At 46.8% G+C, this 26,805-nt stretch overlaps 1 protein-coding gene across 1 annotated transcript in view; it reads right to left on the reverse strand.

The window, feature by feature from the left end:
* The window catches only part of LOC131215504 (collagen alpha-1(XVIII) chain), a 149,788-nt gene that overhangs the window by 4,366 nt on the left and 118,617 nt on the right, over nt 1-26,805 (reverse strand). The window contains exons 11-22 of the mRNA XM_058209894.1: nt 25,859-26,023; nt 23,217-23,615; nt 21,933-22,046; nt 21,563-21,631; nt 17,022-17,259; nt 16,528-16,608; nt 15,702-15,841; nt 14,802-14,894; nt 11,873-12,001; nt 9,729-9,755; nt 6,478-6,608; nt 998-1,177 (exon numbers count right to left, since the gene is read on the reverse strand). Of these exons, the coding sequence (XP_058065877.1) occupies nt 998-1,177; nt 6,478-6,608; nt 9,729-9,755; nt 11,873-12,001; nt 14,802-14,894; nt 15,702-15,841; nt 16,528-16,608; nt 17,022-17,259; nt 21,563-21,631; nt 21,933-22,046; nt 23,217-23,615; nt 25,859-26,023 (1,766 nt within the window). The remainder of the gene's footprint in view (nt 1-997; nt 1,178-6,477; nt 6,609-9,728; nt 9,756-11,872; nt 12,002-14,801; nt 14,895-15,701; nt 15,842-16,527; nt 16,609-17,021; nt 17,260-21,562; nt 21,632-21,932; nt 22,047-23,216; nt 23,616-25,858; nt 26,024-26,805) is intronic.

Raw genomic sequence — 26,805 nt, forward strand, 5'->3', positions numbered from 1 at the left:
GAAAGGGCCAGGTGATGATGGGACCATGCAAGGAGCACCAGTCAGGACGGGCAAATCATCAAAGAGCACCCAATCAAGAATTAGAAATTGATTGAATTGTGGCAAACGATGCAATTTGGAAAAAGGAAAATGTCTGTGCCATCACAGGGGAATAAATCTGAAGCAGGTTGATACATCATTTAGGAATCTCAAAGGATGTTGCTACGAGAATTTATTTTGCTTGCGACACCGAAGAACTGAATCGACAATTTCTTTGGAATGACGAACTCCCGAAGGGGAAACCGGAATTCATATTAGAAAACCTGTTTCTATACCGTATTGATTTGGGTCCATTTGATATTGAAACTAAATAATACAGCTTAAGTTGCGGAGGCATAAAACATCACGATGATGTCAGTAGAAAAAGGCAAAAAGTTCCCGCTAACAAATGTTTTCTTAAATTGAACATAAAACCATCCTTGTTTTTATAATATTGATGACCGAATCCCCACAAGTGGGCCATCTGATGTGGCAGCTAATGGGAGGATCAAATCTCAAGCAGAAGCAATAAGTCCAAAGGCTAACGAAGGTCTCGGGGTCTCGTGTGGTGAACCGAGCGGTGGAGAGCATTAATTTCCATTCCCTCGAGGATATCCGTCACCGGTGCTCGGACTTAAGCCGATGACAAAGCTGACATGCTTGTGTGGTTTGCTGCCATCGTCCATCTTCAAACGTGCCTTCCTAATAGAAGTTTTGGGTAGAATTGCTACTACAACCAAACCACATTAGGTGTTGGGGGACCGTTGTAGCTATAATCTCTGAAAAATGAGTCCCCGAAGGAGATTTGTCATGCCGTGGTAGTGAGACTTCTCTTTTCCGTCAGTCCCGGCCCGATCGACGCTCTGGACAGTACGTCAATAATTTGTGACTTCCGAGAACAGCGAACATGAGTGACATAAAACCATCTACGTGTATGAGGTGAGGCAGGTAGGAATTGGGGTTGTTACTACACACTTACCACGCCATGTCAGTGAGGACGTTCTTCCCGCTGAAACTGTATATCCGTGGGGCTTGCGAGAAGAAGCCTCCTTGGCCGTTGAAGATTCCGTTCCACGTGTTGAACAGCACGTCACCGCGGGTGTTTACCACAGACAGCTCACGATCTGCTATTCGTACGATCGAGTCCAGGTTTTGGATTCTGTAAGCACACGAGGGAAAAGAAATGGAATGCCGGGGTCAATTAATTTCCGAGAACACCAACCGGAAGACGGGATTCTCCCTGTGTCGTGCTGAAACTTTTCGGGAACTAGGGACTTTTCGAGCATGTGAGTGATGTAATAAACAGAATCCCGCGAGGGAGTGGAGACGTTTGTCACTAAACTTCCCCCTTAGTTCGATCCTGGGGTATACAAGTTAAATTGTCCAGAATAGCAAATTCCCAACCAGACTCAGCTCAGCTTTGGTTGTTTTGTACGTCGTAAGTTTTATAACCCCCGTTGCTTGATGAGGTAACAGGAAGTAGCTTTCGTGGAACATAAAATATAGCCCGTCCCGAGGTGTTGAGGCGAACCTCTAGTCGTGTCATGTCTCATGCTGTGTACCGGGAACTGTGTCTCATTTGTGGATTAGGCACGGTTAACAAAAGATTAAGGGTTAGGTTAGACTAGATTTTCCACCAAATTTCGTAAACTTCTTCTAACAGAGCGTGAGCAGAAGCCGTGCATCGGACTTGAGTTTGTCGAACGGATTAGGTACGTAACCGAGCAATAAAATTATCCCAACGCTCGCTGTGAGGTGAAAATTGAGTAATAAAATTCTCCATCGCCAACGTGCCATTAGCCGAACTTCGTGACGTTTACAATCTACGCCATCTTGCCATCTTTTCGTTGCGCTGTAGTACATCACCCGGCCGGGTCCAACCTATTTTACACCGAATGCGAACCCGACCGGTAGCATCTCATCCGCTTCGCCGATACCAATTGCCATGAATAATGAAACGTTTCAAATGCATAGTTGAAATATTAAAACCGCCTCGCAGTCCGACGCGGCATGACGACGGGCATCTCGGACCAATTCTAGCTGCTCGTTGCTGTTCGGAACACACTGTGTGTCGGGGGCTGTCAGGTCGGCCAAGAAGCAGCACTTCTCGCCAAGGCTGGAGTGGCGCACCGAGCTGGGCGCCATGTCGACAGCGAAGCATTCTACTCCAAATCTAGACCCAGTTCGGAGGCAGATTCTTTAGGTCAAAGGTAGTAGCAGAAGTGGCCATGTATGCACACCTGGCGGCGCCGGCCAAGTTGCTCTGTGCGGATGCACTACAAAATGCATGCCGTGCAGGGGGATGCCATTGCTGAAGTTTAATTTTCTTTCAGCCCTGCCAGAGCGCACTAGGCCGGGTCACAGCGGTTGTCTCGGACTGTCGGATGGTTGCAAGAGAGATTTTTTCGCTTCTTAAAACACGTTGAAAAGCGCTGCAGTTAGTGGCCCGGTGCACAGCCACATTCGTTGTCAGGTTGGATGAAAAGTTTCGAGAGTGGAATCGGTTTCGAATTCGACTTGTTTCGAATTAGAATTACAAATTTTGAAAACGATATCAAATTATCATGTATGAAAAAGAGAGAAGCGAAAAATGGGTAGTCGAGGAAAGGATCTATCATTCATAATTCCTAAAATCAATAGCAATGTCGGCCGTTGAATTGAAGCGTAGAGATACTTAAATTAGTGCTCTCCGGTGAATTGGTGAAAGAGAATATAAAATGAAAATGAGTTATACGAAAAGAACTACTTTTCACGCAATACACTTATCAATTCGTGCGATGGCGCACGAAACGCGCCCCAAGGCATCGGGCCGCGTTGGTTGGTCACGATGGTCGGTTAGACAGATAATTTGCATTTTCATCTTTCCGTCCGCCCAGCATGACGTTCCACCATGGCGCTGACCGTCCGGGTCTTCCGGTGCGGGGAGTGTCAGTGCGATTCTATTTCGGCGATGGTTTTGGTGTTTTGTTTAATTTTGTCGCAGTCCCGTTCACGTTTGCTGGCGCAAACGTGGCCGCCAAACGTGGTCGGCCAACCGACCGACCGATCGTGGTCGTCGAAGGACATATCCCCATTCTGGGTCACCGAATCACCGGATCGAAAGGAGCTATCGTTTTGTCGCTAAAGCGCAAAGCAATCCCCAAACACCGACACCGACCGTCAGCAAGTAAGTGGTGCGATGTTCGATGTCTAAAATTGCATCCTAATTGGATTGGCGTCCGGAGGTGCACGAGAAGCATGTGAGAGGCGCAATCTTTGCGTTGCGGATGCCTCTGGCTGTGGTCGGAATTCTTAGAGTCTCGAGGTTACATGGTGGCGATGGGGAGATACCTCGATGATAACACAAGGCGTTCCTGTGGTTAGTGTTAATTTTATTATGGTCAGCTTTGTGGAGGATAACGGTGACCCTGTGGGGCCCTGTTGAAGGACGTCGGTTTAGCCAAGTTTTCACACGCCATTGGACACGGTGGGTGATTTGGGCCGAAAACGATAAATGAAGCATTATTTAGCCGATGTTGGCATCCGGGAATCGAATCAACATGAAGATGAAGATTCTTTCCGGTGCTGGGAAGCATTTTAATTACTTTGCAGTGCTGCCGCAGTTTCAAGTTCAATGGCTTAACGAAATCTGTTCGGATGTAATGGAAATCGAAGAGTGATACCACCGGACACTTGACGGTCCAACCGATCGAAACACGAAACGGAGCGAACGATCATTTCAGATGATTAAATTTTCAAACAGTTTACCGCATGTTGTGAATAATTAAAGGCTATTTTGTGCTGTAATTGCTTTACGTGATGAACTTCTATAAATAAACTCTTCGGATGCGAATGGCCACAGCAGACCGTGTCCATGGTTTAGCTTTTGAGGTTTGCGCTTTGCGGGTTCGAATTTTACAACACACGAGGGACATAACTTTTCGTAGTTAACAGAAGAACATTTTAATATTTTTGTAGACTCTGTACTTTAAGATTTATGTATGATCTTTATAAATTAACAACAATTATCAGTTCGGTAACAAAAAGTAGTACTTTATGCAACGCAAAACGTTCCTAAATGTTGGCTCAAAAAGCAGTAAACAACAATGCCATTAGTTTGGCTCTGACTTTGGCTCTCTCTTGGTGTTGAAACACCAAGAAAATAGCAACATCATGTTCACTCGCATTGCCCAAATGCCTGTTAAGGATGGTGGTGACTTTTGGCGTTTTGTTTCATGTGGTAAGACACCTAATTTCCCGTCGTGTAAGTCAGTAATGCGGCGGTAAATTCAATAAAAGCCTCCGCATTTTCCGCTCCGACCCAATAAACATTCAACCCCCTCGAAAACATCCATTTGTTGGCCCGTGGAAATGTCTTGGAGTGTCTGGAAAATTTCTTACCCAACTATGCAGGATGACGCAATTTTCAAGCCCGTCATTTCCCGGCAAGCTTGAAACTCTTTCCTAGAGAGAAACTCTAGTCGAACGGACGATCGGCCACCGTTGTTTGGCGTCGAAAGGAAAAGTTTGGCCGGGTGTTCCACCCGGCCCGGGGTGGAAAGCTAACGTCAAACGGTGGCCGGGGGTGGCTAGTTAGCGGAAGGATTTGTTCATAAATCCTACAAACCGTCCTCGTCCAAAACGCGCCAACCGTCCCCGAGGACCCGATGTGTTTCGTTAACCGAGTCCTCGTAGAGGATAATCTTCCCCTCGTCACCGTCGTGGTGGCGTTGTTAGGACGTAATGTTGCTGTACGCGAAGCTTATTCGCCAGACACACGTACACATATGTTTCGAGAGTATTTAAATCCGTTTCCACCGATGGCATGCAAAAGCCGGTGCCGGGGCCGGTGCGGCGCGTAACGAAAATCTCTTCCGGACGTGAGTTTCGCTAAATTTGGCGGAGCGCCCGAAATGGACGGCCAAGAAGTGGCCCAATTGGTGCTATTGGGCACACTTGACGTCCGCTGGTGCGTCAACCATTACGATGAACAATTTGTTGTCGGGACGGAGAAGGTTTGCAAACGACGCGGCACGAGGTTGGCGTTGAGCTAGGACGAGGAAAATTGGCCGACAAAATGAATGGCATCCGGCAAAGTTTGGTCGACAGCAAATCGTGCTCCGGTCGCGGGCGGGAAAACCGTTGAGAAAATGAATCTAATTTAAATTTTACAGATTCCAGTCATTTTGGTCCACCAAATTGAATTGCGATAATAAGTAGAGTTTGATCTGGCCAGGCCAGGGAACCCTTTAAAGGAACTGCTCCACACCGTGCGGCTTATCGGATGTAACAAAAAAAATCATTGTAAAATCCGCCACTTTCGGTGGCAGTCGGCAGTGGTGTGATTAATTAGGTGCTGAAACTGCGCACCAAACTCATTCTGCAGATTTTTTGGCCGCTGGTTGGTATTCACAGCGCATTGCCGAAAATAGCCACCAGGGAATGCCATTCGGGGGTTCCGTTCACGCAAAGTTGGAATAATATAGTACCGCTGATGTGGAGTTTCGCCGCGAAGCACGTCGATGTTTAATTAGAAAAATGAGATTCTCCCCAGGACGTGGTGTGTTGTAAATTTGAGAAGGATTACGCATCGTTGGTGGGCGCATTAGGGGGCTCAGCCATCCGTACCCGATGGTCGCCGGGGATTCCTTGCTTATTACGACACTGTGTTGTCGTGGATAAGGCGGGAAAGAAAAATACACACGTCGGTAACAATTGTTCGTTTAAAGTTGTACTAGAAGCTAAATTGGACGGGCTGAAAGACCCATTTTTTTATAATGATCATGTCTTTACTGCCAAATAAAACTATCTAACTAATGTAAAAATATTTGCAATGTATTTTTTATTTAACAAAAATGCAATTAGTAGGACAAAAGTATACTACTGTTTTCACTAATCCGTGATTAAAACTTACGTTAAATTGGGACTATTTTCTGTTTCGCTTTCGCCCAAAATGCGTAATTCCACTTCATTTGTAAGATAATTTTAGAAACACTTTTCTAGGTAAAGCGTCGCCAATCAAGCGGCGCGGCAATATTTTCCAACGGCTGGCTCGAGTGTCCGTCAGCATGGCAGCGTGGCTGGCGAAAGCAAAGCCAAACAATCCGAAACCACCCACGGACCCACACCCCCCTATGCTGCCCGATGGCGAAGCTTTTTATTTGATTTACGTGATTCAATGCTCGGAGAAGAAAAATAAAACTTCCAACAGAAAACCACGTGACCACGGGGGTGGCCCGGCTGATTTCATTATGGTGGCAATCGCCACGAGGTCTCGAGTGGTTTGATGGAGCACCCCCAGGCCGTGGGCCGGCGGTTGAACGAACGAAGAGCAAACGGCAGCCTTAGCTGCCGTCACCCAAAGACCAATTTTCTAAACGTTTGACGGTCGAACGTAGCATTGGAAGATGATAAACATGATTCATACGGGAAAGAAAAATGGAAAGAACCACGTGCAGACGCACACAGGCACACACTTACCTCGACGACAGGAAAGCCCTAAATGTCCCCAGGAGACCGGCCCGGCGGGCCTGACGATAGCACGCGAAGTCGGCACCGCGGATGCCCTGCATATCGCCCGGGTACGGCTCGTTAAGTGCCGCCATCCGCAACTGGTCGAAAGAGAAGAAGAACAACGTACATCAGAAGGTTGGCGAGGAACACAAACAATTACAGAAAGTGCTGAGAGCGGCCGGAAAGTTAAATCAAATCGTAAGCTTCGCAACGAGCCGTGGAATTGCATGATAGTGGTATTGCCAAGAGAACGCCAAAAGGTGGCAGCAGCTCACGAGCTCGATGCCACGTGAACGCTAAAATAAAGAAATTAAAGTGACGAATGAGTTCGAAAGGGTGATGAAAAGAATTCGAGAACTGAAACCCCTGGGGGACGGTGCCACACAGCACACAAGTGGAGCAAGGTTCTATTTTCTGAAGCAAAGCGAAGAAAGCGCATTCCGTTGTGCTGAACGCAAACTCATCGGCACCCACTTGACCTGGAAAGTGGGCAAGGACATTGTTAAAATGCGACGCGAAGCACCACCGAAAAAAAGGAACGCGAAGGTCTCGCTGTGATTGGAGGTCTCGGGCGAAAGTAATCAAATTATCATAAAATAAAGATTTTAAAGCAGCTCCGAAGAAAAAGGGCCACCGGCCGGGAGCCGAGAGATGATGAAGGACGCGATTGGATTGCAGAACAAGACCAAGGCCAAGAATAGAAGAGCAATCAGCGAATCCTGCAAACCAATCGATCTTGAATCGTCCAGAAGCCACGAAGGGAGCGCCCTACTGATCGCTTTGCTGGTGACTGGTGACGGGTGCGAACAAAAAAATGGGTGGACAAGCCGGGCAGAATTCAAATAGAGTGAATCGGGCCGTGAATCGAACGGCGAGCATAAATGAGAACACTTTTTTGATTATTATCCTCTCGTCATTTGGAGCTTGATGGGCGAAGAAGAAAATTGCTGTTTGCGCTGAGGGCCAGAAAAGTGATTGCTGATTGCCGATTCAAAATTCCAACGACAATGAAACCGTACTGCCGTGCCGGGGAGTGAATTAAGCTGTGAATAGCCTTTGTAGCTTTTGGGGTATTTTTTTTTTGGGGCCTCACCGCGTTCGAAAGCTCTCAACTTAAGCAGCTCGACGGTTTGAAGGAATTTTGCCGTGGCACCATTTTTCAACCCACCATTTTCGTACTGATGATTCGTTTTATCGGAATTGTTTGAAATTTTTAGTAAAATAAGTTAGCTCATTTAGTAATTTAGCGAAACATTTGAATCCATCTAAACACCATCGTTTGTCGCAGGACTGCACATAGACCGAGCGCCATCTGACTGACCAAACGCAGCGCCGAAGGTACACGAGGGTCACTCGAGCGTAAATGAGATTGGCACTCAGGGCACACATACACAAACGTTGATTTAAATCGTAATTGCCAAAAATTCAATTACAGTAATCGAATCGCTCATGGCGTGTTTAAAACTACACCAACGCTTTGAGTCGCCCCCCTTGAGAACTCGAGTTCGCTCGACGTTCGGTCCGCTTCGAGGGTTGGCGATTTTTTTGTCAGGGTTTCCGTCAAATTAAAAGTTGATGGCTCCCGCCCGATGAACGAATCATAACGGGCGTTTCGCCAGCGGTGGCTCACAGATAGCTTTCGCTTCGGACGCTCCACACGAAGGGAGCAGCCACGTGGAGAACACTTAACGCGGAGATTGAGGCTGGCGCGAGTAGGGTATTTTGTATTTAATTAAAATCGGATGAAAAGTACATCCACCTTGAACGCTGACGATGCTGCCAAAGTGACGTTTTGGGAGCGTTAATTTTTAGTTCCCTGCCGAGTCCCCGCATGGCACCGGAGACACAGCGAAACGGAACGTGCAGCATAATTACAGTAATCGATGGATGCATTACCGAAAGGCGCGGCAGGCGCTCGTTAAACGCTAACGGAGCCATAATCGTTGCCGATGGCTTTCGGGAGCATAAATCATCTCGTAATCGCACCAGATCCAAACATCAACACTGTGGTTCGTTCTCCGTTCATGCTGCGATTCGTAATGCAATCTCTTGTCCACTGCTGTGCAAACGTGACTTCTGGTGCAATGGTGTAAGATTTCGGTTATGAAATTGTGATTATTATCGTAAATTACGATCGTAATAAATGTTATGCTTCGTGGTTGGCCGGGCGATTCCATGATCTTTCGGTGGGATCGTCTCGGCCAAAGATCGCTTAGCCTCGGACATGCGAAGGCGAACATCAACACGATGCGTATGTGATAATTTATGAGCACCGTATAAGAGTGCCATTGGTTGATGGTGGTTAAGTCGTTCAACAGTCGTTGGTCCGTTCGGGACACGTTCGGGTTTCTAATTCGGACAGGAGCTTTAGGTTTCTCGCCACGTGTAGCCGTGACGTGCCAGGCGCCTCCATTCGCTTCGCTCGTATCGAAACCGGATTCGGAGCCACCAATAACCGGGACGGAATAAATTAAAGACCGGCCCGGCGGAGAAAAAATACAATGCAGTGTCCGTAATAAAGTCGAAGGCGAAAAGAATGTTTGCTCTCAGAGGCGACTCGCATCGAGCGGATCGGGATGCCCGGAACATGCATCATTCGGGGTCGGGCAAACTAATCAAACCGAATGCCGGGCGGACAGTAATGCGCGATGTGGGGAACCGGGAGCTGGAATTCGATTCCCGGCGTACCGGATGTAAAGATAAGTGCCGTAAGACTATCGGGGCGCGCCTTGCGGGTGAGGCAGAATTGACCGTAATAAGATCCCCTCGCGGGCCCAGCTCAGCCCAGCCCCTCCACCGTACCCGGCTTCCGGGGTTCCGGTGAAGATAATATCGGATAAAATGAATGTTTGAATAAATAAAGCTCAAGCAGTGGCGCGGAATCGGAAAGGAAATTCGCAAAAATAATAATAAATAAACGAACGGCAACGGCACAAGGACTCGCCCGCTCGACCGGCAGGGGGAGGATTTTCGTAAAGGGAAGGCAGAGAGATGGCAGAGAAAAAAAGCCTCATGACCCCGGGATAAGTTACAGGCGCGCGAGTCGAGGGCCGCCACGAAATAAAATGGCGAAACGAACAAAGCGCGCAGCATGTTGAAATGAGCGAGACAAAAGCGAAATAGCAAATTATTGCCAACGAAAGCCGACGAAAGAGGCCCAAGGGGAGGTCAGTGTTGGGGCCCCCCTGAAAGAAGGAATCATTTGGCAAAATATTTACCGACTCATACTCCGGTGTGGCGGTGAACTACGTGCGGCCGTGTTTTGTATGTTTCAGAGGTTTTTGTTTTCGGAGTGATGTTTTATATCCATTTTATACATTTATGTAGTTAGTCGGTGTGGTTATAATGGTGAGCAGCACCGGTGAGCAGGACGACGTTGTAGCGATCGTAGTTTTATTGTTATGGATTGTTAGTGGTCCGAAGGCGCAGCACAGAGAGAGGGAGAGAGAGAGAAGAAAGAGAAAATTGCGAAATCATTCGTAGGCCGGAACACGCGAATATTATGAAGAAAAGGCGCGTTGAAATGTCGCCGGTTTACACGTCGTCATCGTCGTCCTCGCCCGCAGCCCTGGAGAACGCCCTCCGCGCCGTCGTCTTCTTCGGTGACTTCTGCCCATCGTTTTATTGCCAGCTTTTATTACCGCTAGATGTGTATATTTTAGGGCTTTTTTCTGGCACTTCTTCTGGCAAAAACAAAACGCTGAAACGCGGTCCGTCCTGTCAGCCGCTGGGAGAAGGAAAGGAAAACAACAGACACAGACACAGGAACGGCGGAAGGAAACAGGATCATCTGCTTAGCCCGCCGGGCCCGTCTTGTTTATGTTGGCCACGGCAGTTGGCCACGTGGCCTAGTTTTTGGCACACGACAGGCACCCGAAATGGGCCCCAAATGGTGTCCTGGCACGGCAAAAATATGAAAATATTATCCCAGCTTATCTTCACTACCGGTGGGCGTGGGTCCTGGGTTTGAAGAATGTCACTGCGGTGCTTTCCGGGTGCTTTTTTTCTAACGCCCTCCACTTCGCCCTGTGAGCTAGAGGAGACGGCATTAATGGCAATTTGCGACGACGGAACATACTGTGGGCTGTGTCCATTGAGGGTTAATTGAAGAGCCCACGAATGCGAACGGGAGTTTTATTCGGCAACCGAAAGCGAAACGCTGTCCAGCACTATACTGCGTTTTGCCTGGGAGCGACCAGGACCCGTTGGCCGTTCGGTTGGCCAGCCACTAATTTTGTAGAACCACAAAGGACCACAAAAAAAGGGCCACTTCGGAGGAATTAGCGCCGCTAGTGGCAACCGCTGTTCTGTGGTGCCGAATACCGAATTTTCATACCGAAGGTAATAAAAATAAATAAAAATATAGAAACTCAACGTAAAGCACACTAGCGGCCGGTGATGAAGAGTCGCTTTAAATTATAAATATTGGATTATTATTCCACCGCATCAAACAAAAACAAAACCATGCCCTCCAGAACATAAATTCCAATGACAGCGATTGCGCGATAAATTTCCGGCCACGCTCCAGCGCTTCGCCCGATGCGCTTCCGGTTCCGCGATGAAGATTTTTATTCATGGGTTTGTTGTGTTTTTTCTCTCTCTGTCTCGTTTTTCGGTTGGTCGGCTCAAATTTGCTTTGTTTCGCCTTCCGGTGACGAGCATCGATTGTGTTTGTTCGCTGGGTTTACGCTTTTGTTTGCGTGCTATTTGCGGCCCAACTTTCTCTTACGGCACATACGCGAAAGCTTCCGGGACTAGCGGATGAAAGAAATGGCAAACGTTGCGCGATACGTTTCGGAGAAATCATTCCCGGGCTGTGTTTTAATTGGCCACAAACGTGTTGTGGGTTGTTTAATGGATGGTTTGTGTACGACTGCGGCTCGAATGGTTTTCACTTTCAAGTGGTTATGGTGTTGAGTTTCCGCAGGCCGATTGGCCGAGTATGTGTGAGATATCATTATGTTTGTAATAATGTTTGCGAATGTGGCCTTAATTACGCTCAATGGTATCGCATGAAAACCGCCACACTCTCTCGGTGGAACTTATCAATCAGCGATAACACAGAAATGCCATCAAACTAGATATGCTACGACATGATGGGCATCGACGGCAACCGGAAAAATAATCTCCCAATTGTCCGTGATCGCTGATCGGCTGCTGTGGTGCCCGCGGAAACACCGGAAATGAAGAGCTCAAGTTTGGGGCCAAATGTAGCATAACGGTGCCGCTCGGTCGGTGTACAAATTACGCATTTGACACACAGGTTAGTCACAACATTGACCCACCACCGCCACATGTCCGATCCGAATAATGTTTGTTTAGCAAGCAATAACGACCACGGCCAGCGGTCTGGCCAACTTACCGATGAACCTTCTCCCGCTTGGGGAAGGTTGTTGATGAGATTCGATACCTGCAACTGGTCCGAACGTTGCGGTGGGATGGCAGTGGTTGTTGGTGGTGCCTGGGTTGCTATCGGCACCAGTGTTCCGAGCTAGAAAAGAGTAAAATAAGATCTATTAGTATTACTTATGCAGTGTTCTGGAAATTACAATGGTTGTTGAACAATCTCAACATATCAATCTGATTAGTTTCAACGTCATATTGTGGTGTGATATTAATTTTTTAAATAAAACTAACCGACCTGCGAAGGATTAATATTTCTAGGCGACCAGCTGGTTCAGTCGGAAAACAATAGGTTGTGAGCAAGGAAAAGTCTCAGAGTGTTTAATCAATTAAATTGTTGGACTAATTGAATAAAAAGGAATGCCCGAAGTAATTTACTTTATACGCTAATAAGTAAATAAATGTTATTAAAACATGAAACATAAATAAAGCTAAAAATCGTAAGATTCGTATAGCTGAACGTGTTAAAAATACATTTCATGGAAACTGGACAATTCTTCTAAAGCTTTCAGTGCTCGTCAGCCATCGCTGAAATAAAATATTTTCAAATTCATCTCGATGCAGCGGTGCTGAACATTAATTAATTTTCCGACAATTCTACCACTTTTTCCCCCTGTAATATATTCTGTTGCCACTCAGTATGGCAAAAAACGAACTTTTGTACTGGCCAGCCATTGTTATGGCGCCACAACGATGCCAAGGGCGCACGAAATAGTTCCAATTACTGCATTTTCCATTTTCTCTTCGCTAAGCATTATCCTTTTACACGGACCACAACTTCTTTTCCTGTACCATGTGCTGACCGACCGTCCGCTCGTTGCGTGCTCGATTAATGTACCTTACAAAGCACATTACGAAATTGACTTCATGGAACCGTTTCATAAGTTGCTCGCATTGTTTCGAGATTAAGTTCGCCTTTCGACCAACGCCCGAAAGCGGGGCTGGTCATTACAGGGGCTTTGGCTATTGCACATTTGCTTTATGTTTTTTGTACGCTTTCGCACTTTTTGCGTTTTTTAAAATACATATTTTCAAGGGGATTGTATACTTAGTTCACACTTCCATTTGTACATATGGAACGTCACTGAACTTTTGGAATAGAGAATTGGAATTAAAAATCTATGTTTTCGTCGTCGTGCATCGAGGTACTATTGAAGTGAACCTTATTGTGCGGATAAACATGAGTTGGATCGAACAATTTCGAACGATCGAATCTACTTTGAATACCTGTTATATACACTGCAATTTAACATCTTCTACGGACTTATCGATAAGAAAAAAGAAAGTACAGGCTACAACCACGAGTGAGGCAAACCTCTCGAATTATAAGCGTGACTGCTTTTCTCGTGATGAATTTGATAAATGTATAAGAACATGTTGAAGAGTTTCGCGAAAACCTACAAAGACACTTACTGACAAACTGTAAACTTTCAAACTGTATTCCAAACGTAGCACGATCAAACCGTAATTGGTATGCTTAAATTATCTGGCCCGTTGAATTTAATTTGTATAAATACATTAGGAAAATACATTAGTGTATATTTAAAAACCCGATCCCTCGCTATAGTTTAAAAATTAAAAAAATGAATTGAACGAGCTGTTTTACTTTTTTTTATATTTTAGAAGAACGAACCGGATCGTTCCTATATCGTTTCACTTATTTAGGACATATATTTGCTTGCCCTGACATCTTTAATATTTAAATTGTGGGGACCAATTTACTTGTTCTGTTGTCGATTTTCCTGTTTGCCGATGTAATACACAAAATAATATACATAAAAAAAGCATGCAAAACATGCATCCACAGTTTTTACGCGTGTACTTCGTACAACCGCTCACATCGCACCGCGGGCGATGGTTGTTTTTTAATTGAAATTAAGTGGTTTCGGTGGAGCGTTATTCGTTATGTGGTTTCGCCGGAAACTTTGTTGTTACCGCTCACGCTGTGGGCACTGCATGTGGTGGGATTTTGTGCAACTGTCAATAGTAAAATACTGCCGCCGCGTTCCAGTTTGTTTAAAACAATGCCCGGAACAGGGGATTAAAAAACGGGCGATGAAAGGGAATTAAATTTAATTACGCTCCCAGCGATAGCCCGCGGCAGTTTATGCACTTCACTGACAGTGATGTTGATGATTGGTGTCATTGTATTTCTAGAAAATGTTGAACGTGCAATGTCACCAATTTGTTGAATGATTCCCCGCCAAGCGGATGCTGGAATTGATTTAAAGTATTTAGGCCATTCATTCGCTGGTGCATGGAAAATACAATGGAAAATGAGTCTAGTTGAGATTCAATCAACCGGGTCCATTGTGAAATCATGCACCGTAGCGTGGTAGCTCATTACGTTCGTGTATAATTTATCAAAAGGTATCAATGAACACCATGAATACACAATAACCATGGACAGTGAACGTCGTGGGTGTTGTATTCTTTGAGACGGTCCCATTCGCTACGCCAACGCTCTTACATTTTTGTATGAATGGGACATTGAAGGTATAGAAGCCATATTAACATTAACATCCATCCGCCATTTACCAGCAGATGGTGAAACATGAGCTTGAGCTAAACCAGAGCCTTAGTCAGATGAATTTGGAATGTCGAATACGCGACTAGTAAGTTCAGATATGATCTTACTAGATTAAGCTCTTCTCTGTTCTCCTGCATCCTTCTCTGGTGGCGGTTGTAACCGTTATGTTGATAACCTTGAGCAACAAACATAAAGTATCCTATAACGATGCCATAACGGTGCGTCGCAATTGATTTTGGCCGCGAAAGAATTGATGCTGGATGTTGCGGGGGGCTCAACAGAATGTCTTTTCGCAGATCGATAGGTTAAGGTGTCCACGAAGCGAAAAAAGTAAAGGAAGCAGTAATCGTACACTTACCGCAATATACTGCCAGCCTTTGTTCACTCGCACCAGCAGTGCTTCTTCGTCAATGACGTAGGCGAGCGTCCCTACCGGAGTTGTAGAAGACATCTGCAGGATAAAGATAGAAGATAAAGTGAGTGTAAGATAAGGTGCGCTGTTTATCGACGAAGTGATTTCTACACAACTATTCGTTCCATCATTTGAATTTGATTTAAAAAAAATTAATTTGATTTAAGGATGTTTTTGCTACTACAAACTACCAAAAGCATCAGAGGCCCTCAGAAGTTAATGATTGTTGAAGACGGTGCTTGAAAATGGCGAAATCCGGACGGCCAAGTAAAGCGTTGTTGAGTGCAAATCGCTTCCGTCTGGTTGCATGTGATTTTCCAGAATCGCAAGACGGCCTGAGGAACATCTTGATTAGCGCAGCTCATTAAGGATAGCCGAAAGGATTAGAATCTGATGTAGAGTAGTGTCACCATCCGTCCTCCTAATTACGTAGTGTATCCTTCCTCCTTTTCTTGGTAATATTTTATTTCGCATTTTCTCCGGTGAACGTTTTTATTGTAACTCGCTAGCGCTTTTACGTCTTCATTTGTTTAACGAAATTGATTCTTTGAAACGGGAAAAGCCCAGTAAGAAGTGATATGCCGTCTCCGTTAAGGTCTAGGGAATGGCCTCGGTTGGTCTCTCTCGGTTGGCGAATCCCTTCAACACACAGTGAGTTGGTGGCGCTCTTCTTGAGGTAGATGATTACTGATGCCATGAATAATTGATAACACTACGAAACTGACACGGTCGCCTGCCTCTCATTTCCTTCTTTTCTACGATCCTTCCACACACACACACATGAACGCGGCCCAAAGGATTATGGACCCTACGGACGGTCAGTTCTCCTGAAGCAATAGCACTTACCTTTGACATGGTTTCTGCATTCTGGTACGTAACGGCTCCTGGCACGATGCGTACATTAGGCCCGTAAGCGCTTGGTATCTCGTCACTGTCGTGCAGGGGTCGTCCTGCCGGCCCCGGTGGACCCGGTGGCCCTGGAGGTCCTGTAGGGAGGCAACAGAATCGAGCAAATGGAAATGAGCGCGAGCATTATGCTACAGATTGGTTTCTCTAAGTGGAAGCCATTACTCCGCCAGTAACTAGTCAGTGGGCGGATACAAGTACGTGGGCAGGGCAATAGATGAGGATCATTACCAGCAGAGGGAACATAATTTGTGAACATGCAGAAAGGAGTCCATCACGTACGTCCGCTTACGCCTAGTTTTAGTAGATCATAAATCATGTGGCATAATCTATCGAGACAAGTCATAATCTTATCAGACAAAAAGGTTCTCCGTGTTCACTACACGACGGATGAATCTTATTTTCAGTATAAATTGTAATTAAGTCTTGAATTATTGTGGCAATCCGTTTTCTTCCACCTAATTTTACTCATGGGCTCTCCTCGTTGATAGAGCAGTCGGTAACGCTCGTCGTCGACCCTCAGTTCGATTCCTGATACCGCGACATGCTGGTTGGGCAAAAACTCCGTCCGTAAAAACAAACCAATACAGATTTACAGTTACGTTAAGAAGAAGATTTCTCATGCTTAATTCATTTTCATTTGAAGGGTGTTCTGAACAAAACCAACTCTCAAATCTTCTAGCAAAGATCAAAACCAAAAGCCGTGATGTGAGTCGAAGAACGGAAAGAAGGTGCAGAGAGCATTAAAGCGAACCAGTTCGCGTACCGGGTGTGCTGTCTTCGTAGTGGTCCTTGTGGTGTTTCAGTTCCCTCAACGCCTTCAGCTCATCCAAACTGGACCGGCCTCCTTTTGGGGAAGGCGAACGATCGGAAGGTTACCCGGGCCGATCCGTTCCAGACAGGTGTCAGGTGCGATTTTTGCGGTCGTTTGATGTCGGTCGCCCGGCCCGGTGATGGTCCCGACAAGTAATTAATTGCGTGCGGCGTGTTTGATGTGTTCGGGGTTTTCATATTGTTATTTCGGGAATGTTGGTGATGTTGTCGAAAGGTGGGTGGCAGGCGATGATGTTTGCGATAATGATGGGTTTTATTGTGTGTTCCGATGGCCCGAGTTGGGTTTGTTACAAACGGCAGTGAAACAGAAAGAAAATGTTATTGTAAGTGGTATTAATTTTGCGGTGGCAAGCTGAACATCTATTTTATTTACAAACACAACGGCGCGACATGCGACGGTGCTGTGGCAGTCAGCCCCAGCCTTACCCTGACGTCCGTAGAAGTGCTGTGAGTCGCTGTAGAACGGACTCCGCGAGTCCATGCCCGGGTCACCCTTTTCGCCGACGATCGATAGTCCGGGCGGGCCCGGCGGTCCAGGTGGGCCCGGTGGTCCTGGCATCGGGATGTACTGTACGCCGCCATCACCGGAAGCTGCCGGTAGCCCGGGTGGTCCCGGTAATCCGTCGCGCCCGTCAATTCCGCGGTCTCCTTTGTCACCTTTCGACTGCGTTCAAAGACAGAATGAAGCAATCAGACCGGAAAAAAGCCGGCAATAAAAAGTTTGCAATCCTTTGCCGTGCAGGATTTGCGTGGTTCTCTCTTCTAGTCATGCAGTCATCATCATCATCGTCATCGTCATCGTCGGTTGAAAGTTTGCCATTGTTTATTCATAACACACGCCATACTGGGGTGCCCCATTCTAGAAGCCCTGGGGGGAGTGCCGGTGTCCTTGGTGCTGTGACACATTAGTACCGAGTGTCGACAGCATCCTTGCAAGGACGTCAGGGGTCTCGAGTGTGGCAACTACCACTGCAAATGAAGTGGCTCGTGTACTTCCGTCTGCTGCACCTGCTGTCTCATTGAGCAGTATTGCGCGGAGTTCCGGCTCGAGTGCAACGTTTCTTAAACGCGCTCTACGACGGTGTGTCAAGTCAGCAGGACTCTGCGATTGGGACTGTGTGTGTGCGTACCGACAGGGTAGGGGATAGAGATTTGCTTCGTTAATCCGGGTAGTAGCACGAACACATGCAAGAGCACATTATTCGATCTCAACGCTTGTCGCAGGACACACGACGCGTGCCGTGTCTTAGTGTCGAGAAACATTTCCTTTCGAATGCTTTTACCATGGGAGACAGTGCGCGAGAGAGAAAAAAAGGGCGAAGAGAGAGAGAGAGACTAGCATCAAAAGAAGCACATGTGTGCGCTACATTCGCCATCGTTGCCTTGGCTATGTGCTCAACCATCGCCTACTAAAGTTGATCCGCTTTTTAGGGGATGCATTATTTATAAAGTGCATTAACTTCGCTGCGCCGAACGAAGGACCGAACGTAGAAGTTTCGAGCAGCCGCGACGACAGCGTGTGCGAGAACGAATTCGGCTAAGACTTTACTACCAATCGTTGTCCCTAAACAGTTCGCCCAGCCAGTTTCCGGGTGAAATGAAGCACCGCGCATGGGATTTTGGGGACAAAAGTTTCGCCGTTCGTTTCAAGCGTAACGTAAAAAAACACCGGATAGCACTCTCCGAGCACTGGCTTGGGTTGCGAAAGGATTGAAGGGTAAGAATTTGAAGGCAGCAAAAATAGAGACGCCTCGGGGCCTCATGGCCGTGCGATGGAGGCGCCTGGTGCTCCACGAGAGTTGGAAACGCCTTCTGGCGCTGATGGCGTAAATTGAACAATCGAGTCTTGTCTCGCGGGTATCGGGAAACGAGCAGTAGAAGCAGAGTGCTGCAGTAATCATGCTTCACGATTCTTCCAGCTCGCTCGTGACGCTTCGGGGGCTTTTGACGAAAATGTTGGACGGTAAAATCTTGAGCAACATTATCGTTCTTCGCGGTAATGAGTTTAGCGTTTTATCACGTTGCGTTCGGGTGGATTGAGTTGGGCCTCTCAAAAACAATCAACGAAATGGTTCCACTGATTACGGCCGCTGAAATTTGAATGAGCACTGATCGATCTTCAGCAACCAGAACCAATAATGAAGATGATATTGCTTCGCCCTGGGCACGCCTTTTTCTAGACCACTGGAAGCGATTTGAAAATCAATAATCGTAAACGTGTAACGTCATTCTGGCTTTGAAGAATTCAAATGCTCCCTGTACAGAACATAACAATACTCTTCACCCAAACAAACCCAAAACATAATTTCCTGTCAAGTGCTCCTTTACCAACGCACAAAAGAAATTAGCTCATTTGGACGACGATTTAAAGGAGAGACAATACGCATGAAGAAACACCCGTCGGGCGGAATAGATTGAGACCATTTTCACACGGGGTTAATGCAATGCTAATCACAACATGATTTATGCACCCGAAAAGACCATACACAGACACGCGCATTAGCACCCGGCCACGGCCACGGCCCAGGGCAACGTTTGGTAATTTTATTTCATTTTATTTTGAACACAAACGGGGCAAAAAAAATCTTCAAACACGAACCGAAAGTGCCACTGGGAGGAAGACGTCAGTTTCAGTTTCGTCTGCAAACCGGGGGTTGCAAATTTTCGGGAACCCCGTTTTTGTTCCCGAGCCCGGGCTATGGTCGCAGTGCGCCCATTTGGGTCATTTTTCTGCCACGATGCCCAAGAGAGAGAGAGAGAGAGCACGAAGGGCGGCGTCGCAAAGCACGGGGCCAAAGACAAAATACTCGTGAAACTCGCCCCAGAAGCAGTGGCGATGCAAAAACCGGGGACGCTTCGAATAATCGCACTATCCCGCCAAGCAAAATGGCCGAAGAATGCAGACAAGCGTTTAGGGTGGAAAATTTATGACCTAGAAACGGGGTAGCGATTTCAGGAATGCGCCGGGAAACCCGCTTGCGACTCTAGCGGGTCCCAGGACCGGGCACAGTAGTTTTCGTGTAGTTTAGTGAGATTGTTGCTGGATTTTTGTTTGCGCTCCCGCTATAACTGCTTCGTGTTCGCTATCGTATCGCGCCTCGCGTGGGTTCAATCCGAAGCCTGAAGCCAAGCCGCGTTCGGTTGAAGGGAACGGCCCCAACGCGTTCCGTGCCCGAGTCCCCCACATTGTTCGTCTCGATACCCGATACTTTGCCGCTGCTGCTCGTGCAAGTTGGCTCGGAACAGGGTCGCCAGATCCTCCACCGCTTGATGGGGAAGAAAATTATCGCCCCACACTAAACCAACGGACTCTCGGTGGCGGACCAACCGGGTTTGAGGAGTTCCCGCCCGCGAAGGACAGGTTCCAGGGAAGATGGTGTCGGACAGGAGGTGTGCGAACGCGTTGAGGTGGAAGTTTTGCCGTGATTTAGCGCTTGCTCCAAAAGTTGGACGTGGCGCAACGGCGCACGGCGGGGCCGTCCGTTTATGGGGTGCTGCTTTTCGAACCTGTCAGGCAGCCGCACGGCGTGGACCGTGATTTCTCGCGAACCGCCCGAAAGCTCGGTTGATTTGTGGATGCTTCTCGCCGTTCGTGCTGGTCAAAACATTTGCCGCCTTGGCGAGCGCCACTCGCCACTATTTATGAGACTCTGGTTCTACTGGGCGTACTGGAGCGCATTTTGCATAAAAGTTTTGGACACTTTCTGTGCTTCAGTCTTGCCTTGAGGTGTTAGTTTACGTCGTATGGTTTTGGGAGTCTAAGATTGTGGAACCAACTGTTTGACTCTTACAGAAGCTGACCACAAAGCTAGTTATTTATTAAACAAGAGCAGAAACATCGCTAGAATTGTTCTATTTCGTATTCAATGTTTCAAGAGCTTCTATATTATGTTTGAGGCCAAAATTTTCTCAGAAAAATTTCAGACTTTTTGTACTGCTTTTTGGTCACAAAGATTGCATAACAAATGTTCCAAATTGTTTGTGCTTTGAGTGACTTAGACTTCAGCTCTTCGAGTGAAATGATTCACTAGAAATTAAAAAATGCCCGTTCCACGATGGCTAATATTCTGTCACACACTGTCCGTCCGTCCGTCCGGCCAGAGGTGAGAGAAAAGTGCAGTGAAAAACTGGAGCCCAACACCATCCATTATGAAGCCTTGCGGTCCTGTTCGCCATTCAGTTCATGGCCGACGATAAACTTTCGCTTAATTTTCAAACCGAGCGGTCAGTCAGAGATTTAGAAAGTCATGATTAATTAAGTAGCCTCCGGTGACTCTTATTATATTGCCGGCGGTCAGGGCGAAAGTTGCAATTCCGGCTGCAACCGCAGCCGGATTAAGAGCGCTGCACTTTTCTCTTTCGGTATGATTGGAATAAACTAAAAAAAAAAATAGGTGGCACAAAGTTGCTGACAGACGGTTGGTTTTTAAGCTCCGATAAAAGCTGGAGCTTGAGTTCGAGTTCGAGCCATGGTCACAACTTGGCGTACAGTTGGCTCACGTGCCGGGGCTCATGGGTGTAAGGGTGTTGATGGAGTAAAGTGAGCAGCTACGGGGTAATTCCTTACAAAGTCTCGTTAGTACTCTGTACCGCGAGTTGTCGACACAATCAATCAATTACACCTTAACATGTTTGCGGATACCGAACCCTACCACTGTTGGGAAGTGACTTGTGTTTCTGGGCAATCTTCCTTACAGGAATCGAAACGTAGAACGTAATGCGGATTACAGCGAGGACATCGAAAGTTGAATTTTGATTTCACGCTGAGAATGGAGCTATTATTTTCAACATTATTGTAGACCAAGACTTAGACGAAGACGAAGCATACAACTGTCGCTGAAGAGCATCAGAAGAACAGTGGAAAATGCCTTCAAATGCTCGGGAAAAAAATGGATAAACAATGGCAAACATTGCGATAACGATGTCATTACGCTGTAACATAAGCTCAGTCAACAGTCACTACTTACGGCGCGTAACGCTAGGCTGTCTCCTTTTTCTCCTTTCGGTCCTGGATCGCCCTTCTGGCCCTGTCGTCCCTGTATTTGAAGATTGGAGAAAAGTTAATATTATCAACCAAATCAGACACGTGGCAGGTTCCGCTGGTGCAAAAGCCGAGACCCAAAAGAATGGCGTTGGCTTATGTCGCATCACCACGAACAGCTGGAAAGTGTGAAATTGTTTAATTTGGTTTTACCACGCAACGCACAACGCGTTCTGGATTGCCGAGGGCGGAATATTGGGTCGCGCATCCGCACCACGACGACCGTCGACTTTACGGTGGTCATTAGGTTATGTTGTGCTGATTTTTATCACTACTCAACTGGAACTGGTACTTACCGGCCACGTTTCGCCCATGCCGCCCGGTTTACCCGGTGGCCCGATCGGACCCGGTGGGCCCGTTTTTCCCCTCCGTCCCCGCTGGCCACGTTCGCCTTTGTCGCCTTTGTTGGCCTGTGAAGAAGCATCCGGTTATTTCCCATTTCGTATTACGGCGGACAATGATTGCAATTAAATTAAAGGGTGTATTTTTGGTAAAGGATTGGCTATTAGCTATTTGCAGTCGTCATTGAAATTGAAACGAAGTTATTTTCAGACTGTTTCTTTTCACGAGGCGTGACTCGAGATCTTAACCTCTTGAGAACCGTAACGAAAAGTGGTACAGCATGCCGATAATGTGTAAAATATGTAATCAAATTAAATTGGAGGCTGATATTTGGCAAATTCTTTTGGATTTAACATTTAATTTTATCTTATTAAATTTTTTAAAATTGATAAACTTGAGCTCTTGATGGAGTACGAAACATATTAGAAAATACCTCATTTGCTAGAATATGAGCCACTGGTTTAGACACTTTTGTTACTCCACCACAGAAGTGGAGTGAAAAGTGATGCGACCGAGTGGAACATACAACTACGGTCCAGTGTTCCGTTTTTCCATCAAAAAGCTTAGTAGAACGCACGGGCGCTCAGGATGAGGGCATCCTGAATCATGCTCATGGATTTTCTACGCTGTAACGGTCTTTTCGTAGCGTTTTTCGCCCGCAGCATTCATTGCACGGGGTCGAGAGCAATCGTTTTTAATAAAAAGAAAATGCCTTGAAATAGGGTTTTGCATACGCCAACAATGCACACAAGACCAGCGAGTGCACGGAACATACAAAGAATCCTGTGTGCATCCTGTGTTTTCGATGCCACTGCTCGGCAAAAGGCCCGCGCTGGAATGTTGCCCTCGTGACGGGCGAACGCGCACGTCCACGTTCACCGTGAAGGCAAGCAGCCGGAGGCCAACAATGTTAGGAAGCTAATAAACTACAAACTGCTGCTCAGCTGCCCTGGCCGGCCGTTGTACAGCAGGCTAGACAGCGGCAGCATCATTTAGTTTGGTGCCGCTCGGGCACCGAGTCTGCGAGCCGATCCGATTTGCTGCATCCGTAATGTGACCGTCACCCGGAGGTGCTACGAGAATGTGAATGATGTCACAATAAATTGTCCAATAAACTGGACCCGGAAGGAGTTCCAGCTCAAGATGGAGCGAATCGCGGACGGTTTTTTTATTGCCGTGAAAGAATACAAAGGCTGGAACTGGAACGGGAAAAGAGCCGGTCCATCGGTTGCACTTACCCGCGAGGAGTTGAACGCCACGTTTTCGTTGATGATGAACTCAGGGCCCTTCTCGCCCTTCGCTCCCGTTGTGCCCCGTTCGCCCTTGTCCCCAGGCAGACCCGGATGCCCGGGAAGGCCGGTTTCGCCCGGCAGCCCGGGGCTTCCGTCGAAACCGTTCGGCCCACGGGGTCCCGGAGGTCCGGGTGGTCCCGCCTGGCACTGGCAGCTACTGTTGGAACTGCCCTCGGAGTGGATGACCATCCCTGGAGGACCAGGTGGTCCGGCCGGGCCTAGCTCTCCCGTGTTACCTTTTTCGCCTTTCGGCCCGGAAGCTCCCGTTTGGCCGGGGATCCCTGGAATGCCGGGAGTACCGGGCGGTCCTTTCGGGCCTGCCTGTCCGTGCGATCCTTGGTGGCCCTAGATTGTTTTCCGAAGAGGAACAAGGTTTATACAAGGTTCGAATTGAAGAAGTACACAAACTACTACTTTGTTGTTAGTGGATAGTTTAGTACATTAGTGAGCAGCATGCAGTTGCGGAATCTTGAGGGTGCAACATAATATAACTACAACATAAGCAACAGGAAAGCTACTTCCCAGCAGAAACATATTGCGCCAAAACACTTATCTCCATTCGAGTTCGGTAAATGAGCAAAAAAGTAATTCGCCGGTGCCATAGTTGTCACGTACTTAACAGTTCCGACGCGACAAAACTCCAATCGTAATGCTTTATCATAATTCCAGCTTCCCGTAAGCAACGCTACGGAGCGAACACCAGGACACCGTTGGTTGGGCAAACTTTTCATACACTTTTGCTTGTGCTCCAGAGACCCGCAGATGGAAATGAGGTAAGGTCGGTTGATTCTCAGTTTTCCAGCTTGCTGGGCAAGATTTTGTGTACTCCGAAAGTACAGATTTGGCCAGGGGTTGCACATGACGGGGCCATGACGCCTACCGACGTCACCGGCTGGGTTGGTGGGTTGTTTCGTGGGCAACGAAATTAAAGAACATTGTTCGCTCAAAATGGCTCCACACAAATGGGAAGGCGTGGAACAATTCGCAGCGTGCCGAAAGCAGCTCTCAACGGGTTGGGGAGAAGTATTTTTCGTTTAAAAAATTGTAACCAACACACACCGGAAGTAGAACTTAAATGACGACAGAAGCCATCTATTAAAGTTCCGAAGTTGACTAGTTAAGGGCTTTGCTTTGAAACTGTTACACTGGCAGGGCTCGAGCTGACGGCTAGTGCACGGAAACCGAATCGAATATAAGAAACAGAAGTCTATACGTTTGGTGCGGATTTATGCTGATTGGTTTTACGGTGAAATTGAAGCTGAGAACTGGGACGGAATTTGGTTTCAACAGGCGGGGAAGCAAGTTGCTATTGCCGAAATAGGACCAGATAAAATCGAAAAAATACTCAAAAATAGGTCGACCGAATGGGCTACTGCCAAGCCAATCGTGGTGAACAATAGACCAAAATTGTTTTCCATAAAAAATGTGATGAATTAACCTTTTACATAATAGTTAAATCATCAAAACATGGTGAACATTTGACCAAAATTGTTTTCCATAAAAAATGTGATGAATTAACCTTTCACATAATAGTTGAATCATAAAAAAATGGTGAACATTTGACCAAAATTGTTTTCCATAAAAAAATGTGATGAATAATAATAATAATAGTTCACATAATAGTTAAATCATCAAAAAATGATGAACATTTGACCAAAATTGTATTCCATAAAAAAATGTGATGAATTAACCTTTCAAATAATAGTTAAATCATCGAAAAAATATTAAGCCGTTTTTGTTTTAAAACCAAATGAAAAAGTGCACGCATTTTTCATCATCCAGTATAATAATTGATAAACATGCGAGGTGTGTTCAATAAGTTCTGAAAATTTGGAATTTACGTGGGCTACGTGTAATCGATTTTCGATTTTTTTGGGGTGTGATGTTGGTACTAATGTCTTAGGTTGACAAGTTCGGCCATTTTGAATGATTAGTCAATTTTTAACCGCTATTTTACTTGCGCAAGTTTTGGCTCATTGTCGATTTTTCTCTGCTCAAAAAAATAGATGACAAAGAAACTTTATCAAAATTTGTATGAAATATGAAATTCAAGGATTGGACACAATTGAAATGTGGACTGTGGCTTATAGAGAAGCTGTTATGGCCCAAAGCAGGGTCTTTCTTCGAGGGCCTAGAAGATGTGAAGAGAGGGCCAAGTTCGGTCGAATGTGAAGGTTTTGCTTACACTTTTCGTCGATTGCAAGAGCGTGGTGGCAACAGATTTCCGAAAGGCATTCTACCGCCGCCGCCGAAAAATGAGCTTCGGAAGAGTATCGACAATTTATCACGTCCTGTGTCACATGCTCACATCATGCCTCTTGCTTCAATTAACGTTCCAAGTGCACCATTATCGATCTCCACTTCAAAAAAAGTCGTAATAATTACATTACAACAGCTACCGACGCAAAAAGCGACGCTTTTGTGCGCATTTACAAAATGGATTGCAACGAAAAAGGAAATGAAGAAAGCAAACCGAAGCACATATGTCTACATAAAGGAACGCATCAAAAAACAAAAGTGGACAACATCAAAGAACTGAAGAGACGAACGACCATCGGTGTTTGGGGGTTTTCTGTACACGACCATACCCGTTCGCCTTTGGCACCGGTCAGACCCGGATCTCCGCGGTCCCCCTTGGTGCCGTGTTCGCCCTTCTCGCCCGGGAATCCGAACTCGCCCTTCTCGCCCGGTTCCCCCTTCAGTCCGGGCGATCCACCGCGCATCCCTTGGATCGGTGACCCCAGCATCGATTCCTACGGTTCCGACCGGAAGGTTAGGAAGGATGGAACAATCGGTAGAGGTTTGTTGGGTTGGTCGGAAGAGAGGGCAGAAAAAGAGAGAGAGAGAGAGCAAACAGAGAGACGATGCCCGGTTAGAGTCAGCCCCTTTCTAGTTGAGCGAAAGTTTTAAAAGATGATTAGATGAAAGAAAACAGGTTCCGAAAGTGTCCCCAACGAAGAAGCAAAGAAGTCACCGGAGCTTGTCGTCGAAAGCCGCCATTCTAGGTTGCTCGCATTCGCTGTCAGTGTCATGGCCGCGAGAGTTAAACGATCCGGGCTTCTTGAGGAAGCCAACGAAAAACTGGTTCTAGAATAGAACCCGCGCAATAAAGCGAAACGTGAAGGCGAACAAAATGGCGAAAAGTTTGCTGCGACTTGCGAGACGGTTGCTGCTGCTGCTGGCCAACAAGACGGAGCGTTTCTTGTGGGGCGACCACCGGTGCTGATTGTCAGAGTTATGAGCCGGCTGGGCCTTGTCAGTGTCTTGGTGCCGTGTCAAGCGCTGGGACAGTCGGTACAAGCGGCGTATAAATATTGTTTCATTGTACCGCCATTCATCATTCCTCTTGCCGGTGCGTTTTTGCTGACTTCCACATTTCAATTGTAGCTGCTTCCGAGTCCCTGATCCTTCTGAGCACCTGGGGACACCGGTGTGTGTGTGCTGTCGCTCTCGTAGGTCATCTCTCCCTCTCTCTCTCGCGGCAAGTGGAACGCAAAGTGGTGTTGTTGCATAAATAAGCATCACAAATTGAATG

This window comes from Anopheles bellator, chromosome 1 (assembly GCF_943735745.2).
Source record: "Anopheles bellator chromosome 1, idAnoBellAS_SP24_06.2, whole genome shotgun sequence".
NCBI classification, from domain to species: domain Eukaryota; kingdom Metazoa; phylum Arthropoda; class Insecta; order Diptera; family Culicidae; genus Anopheles; species Anopheles bellator.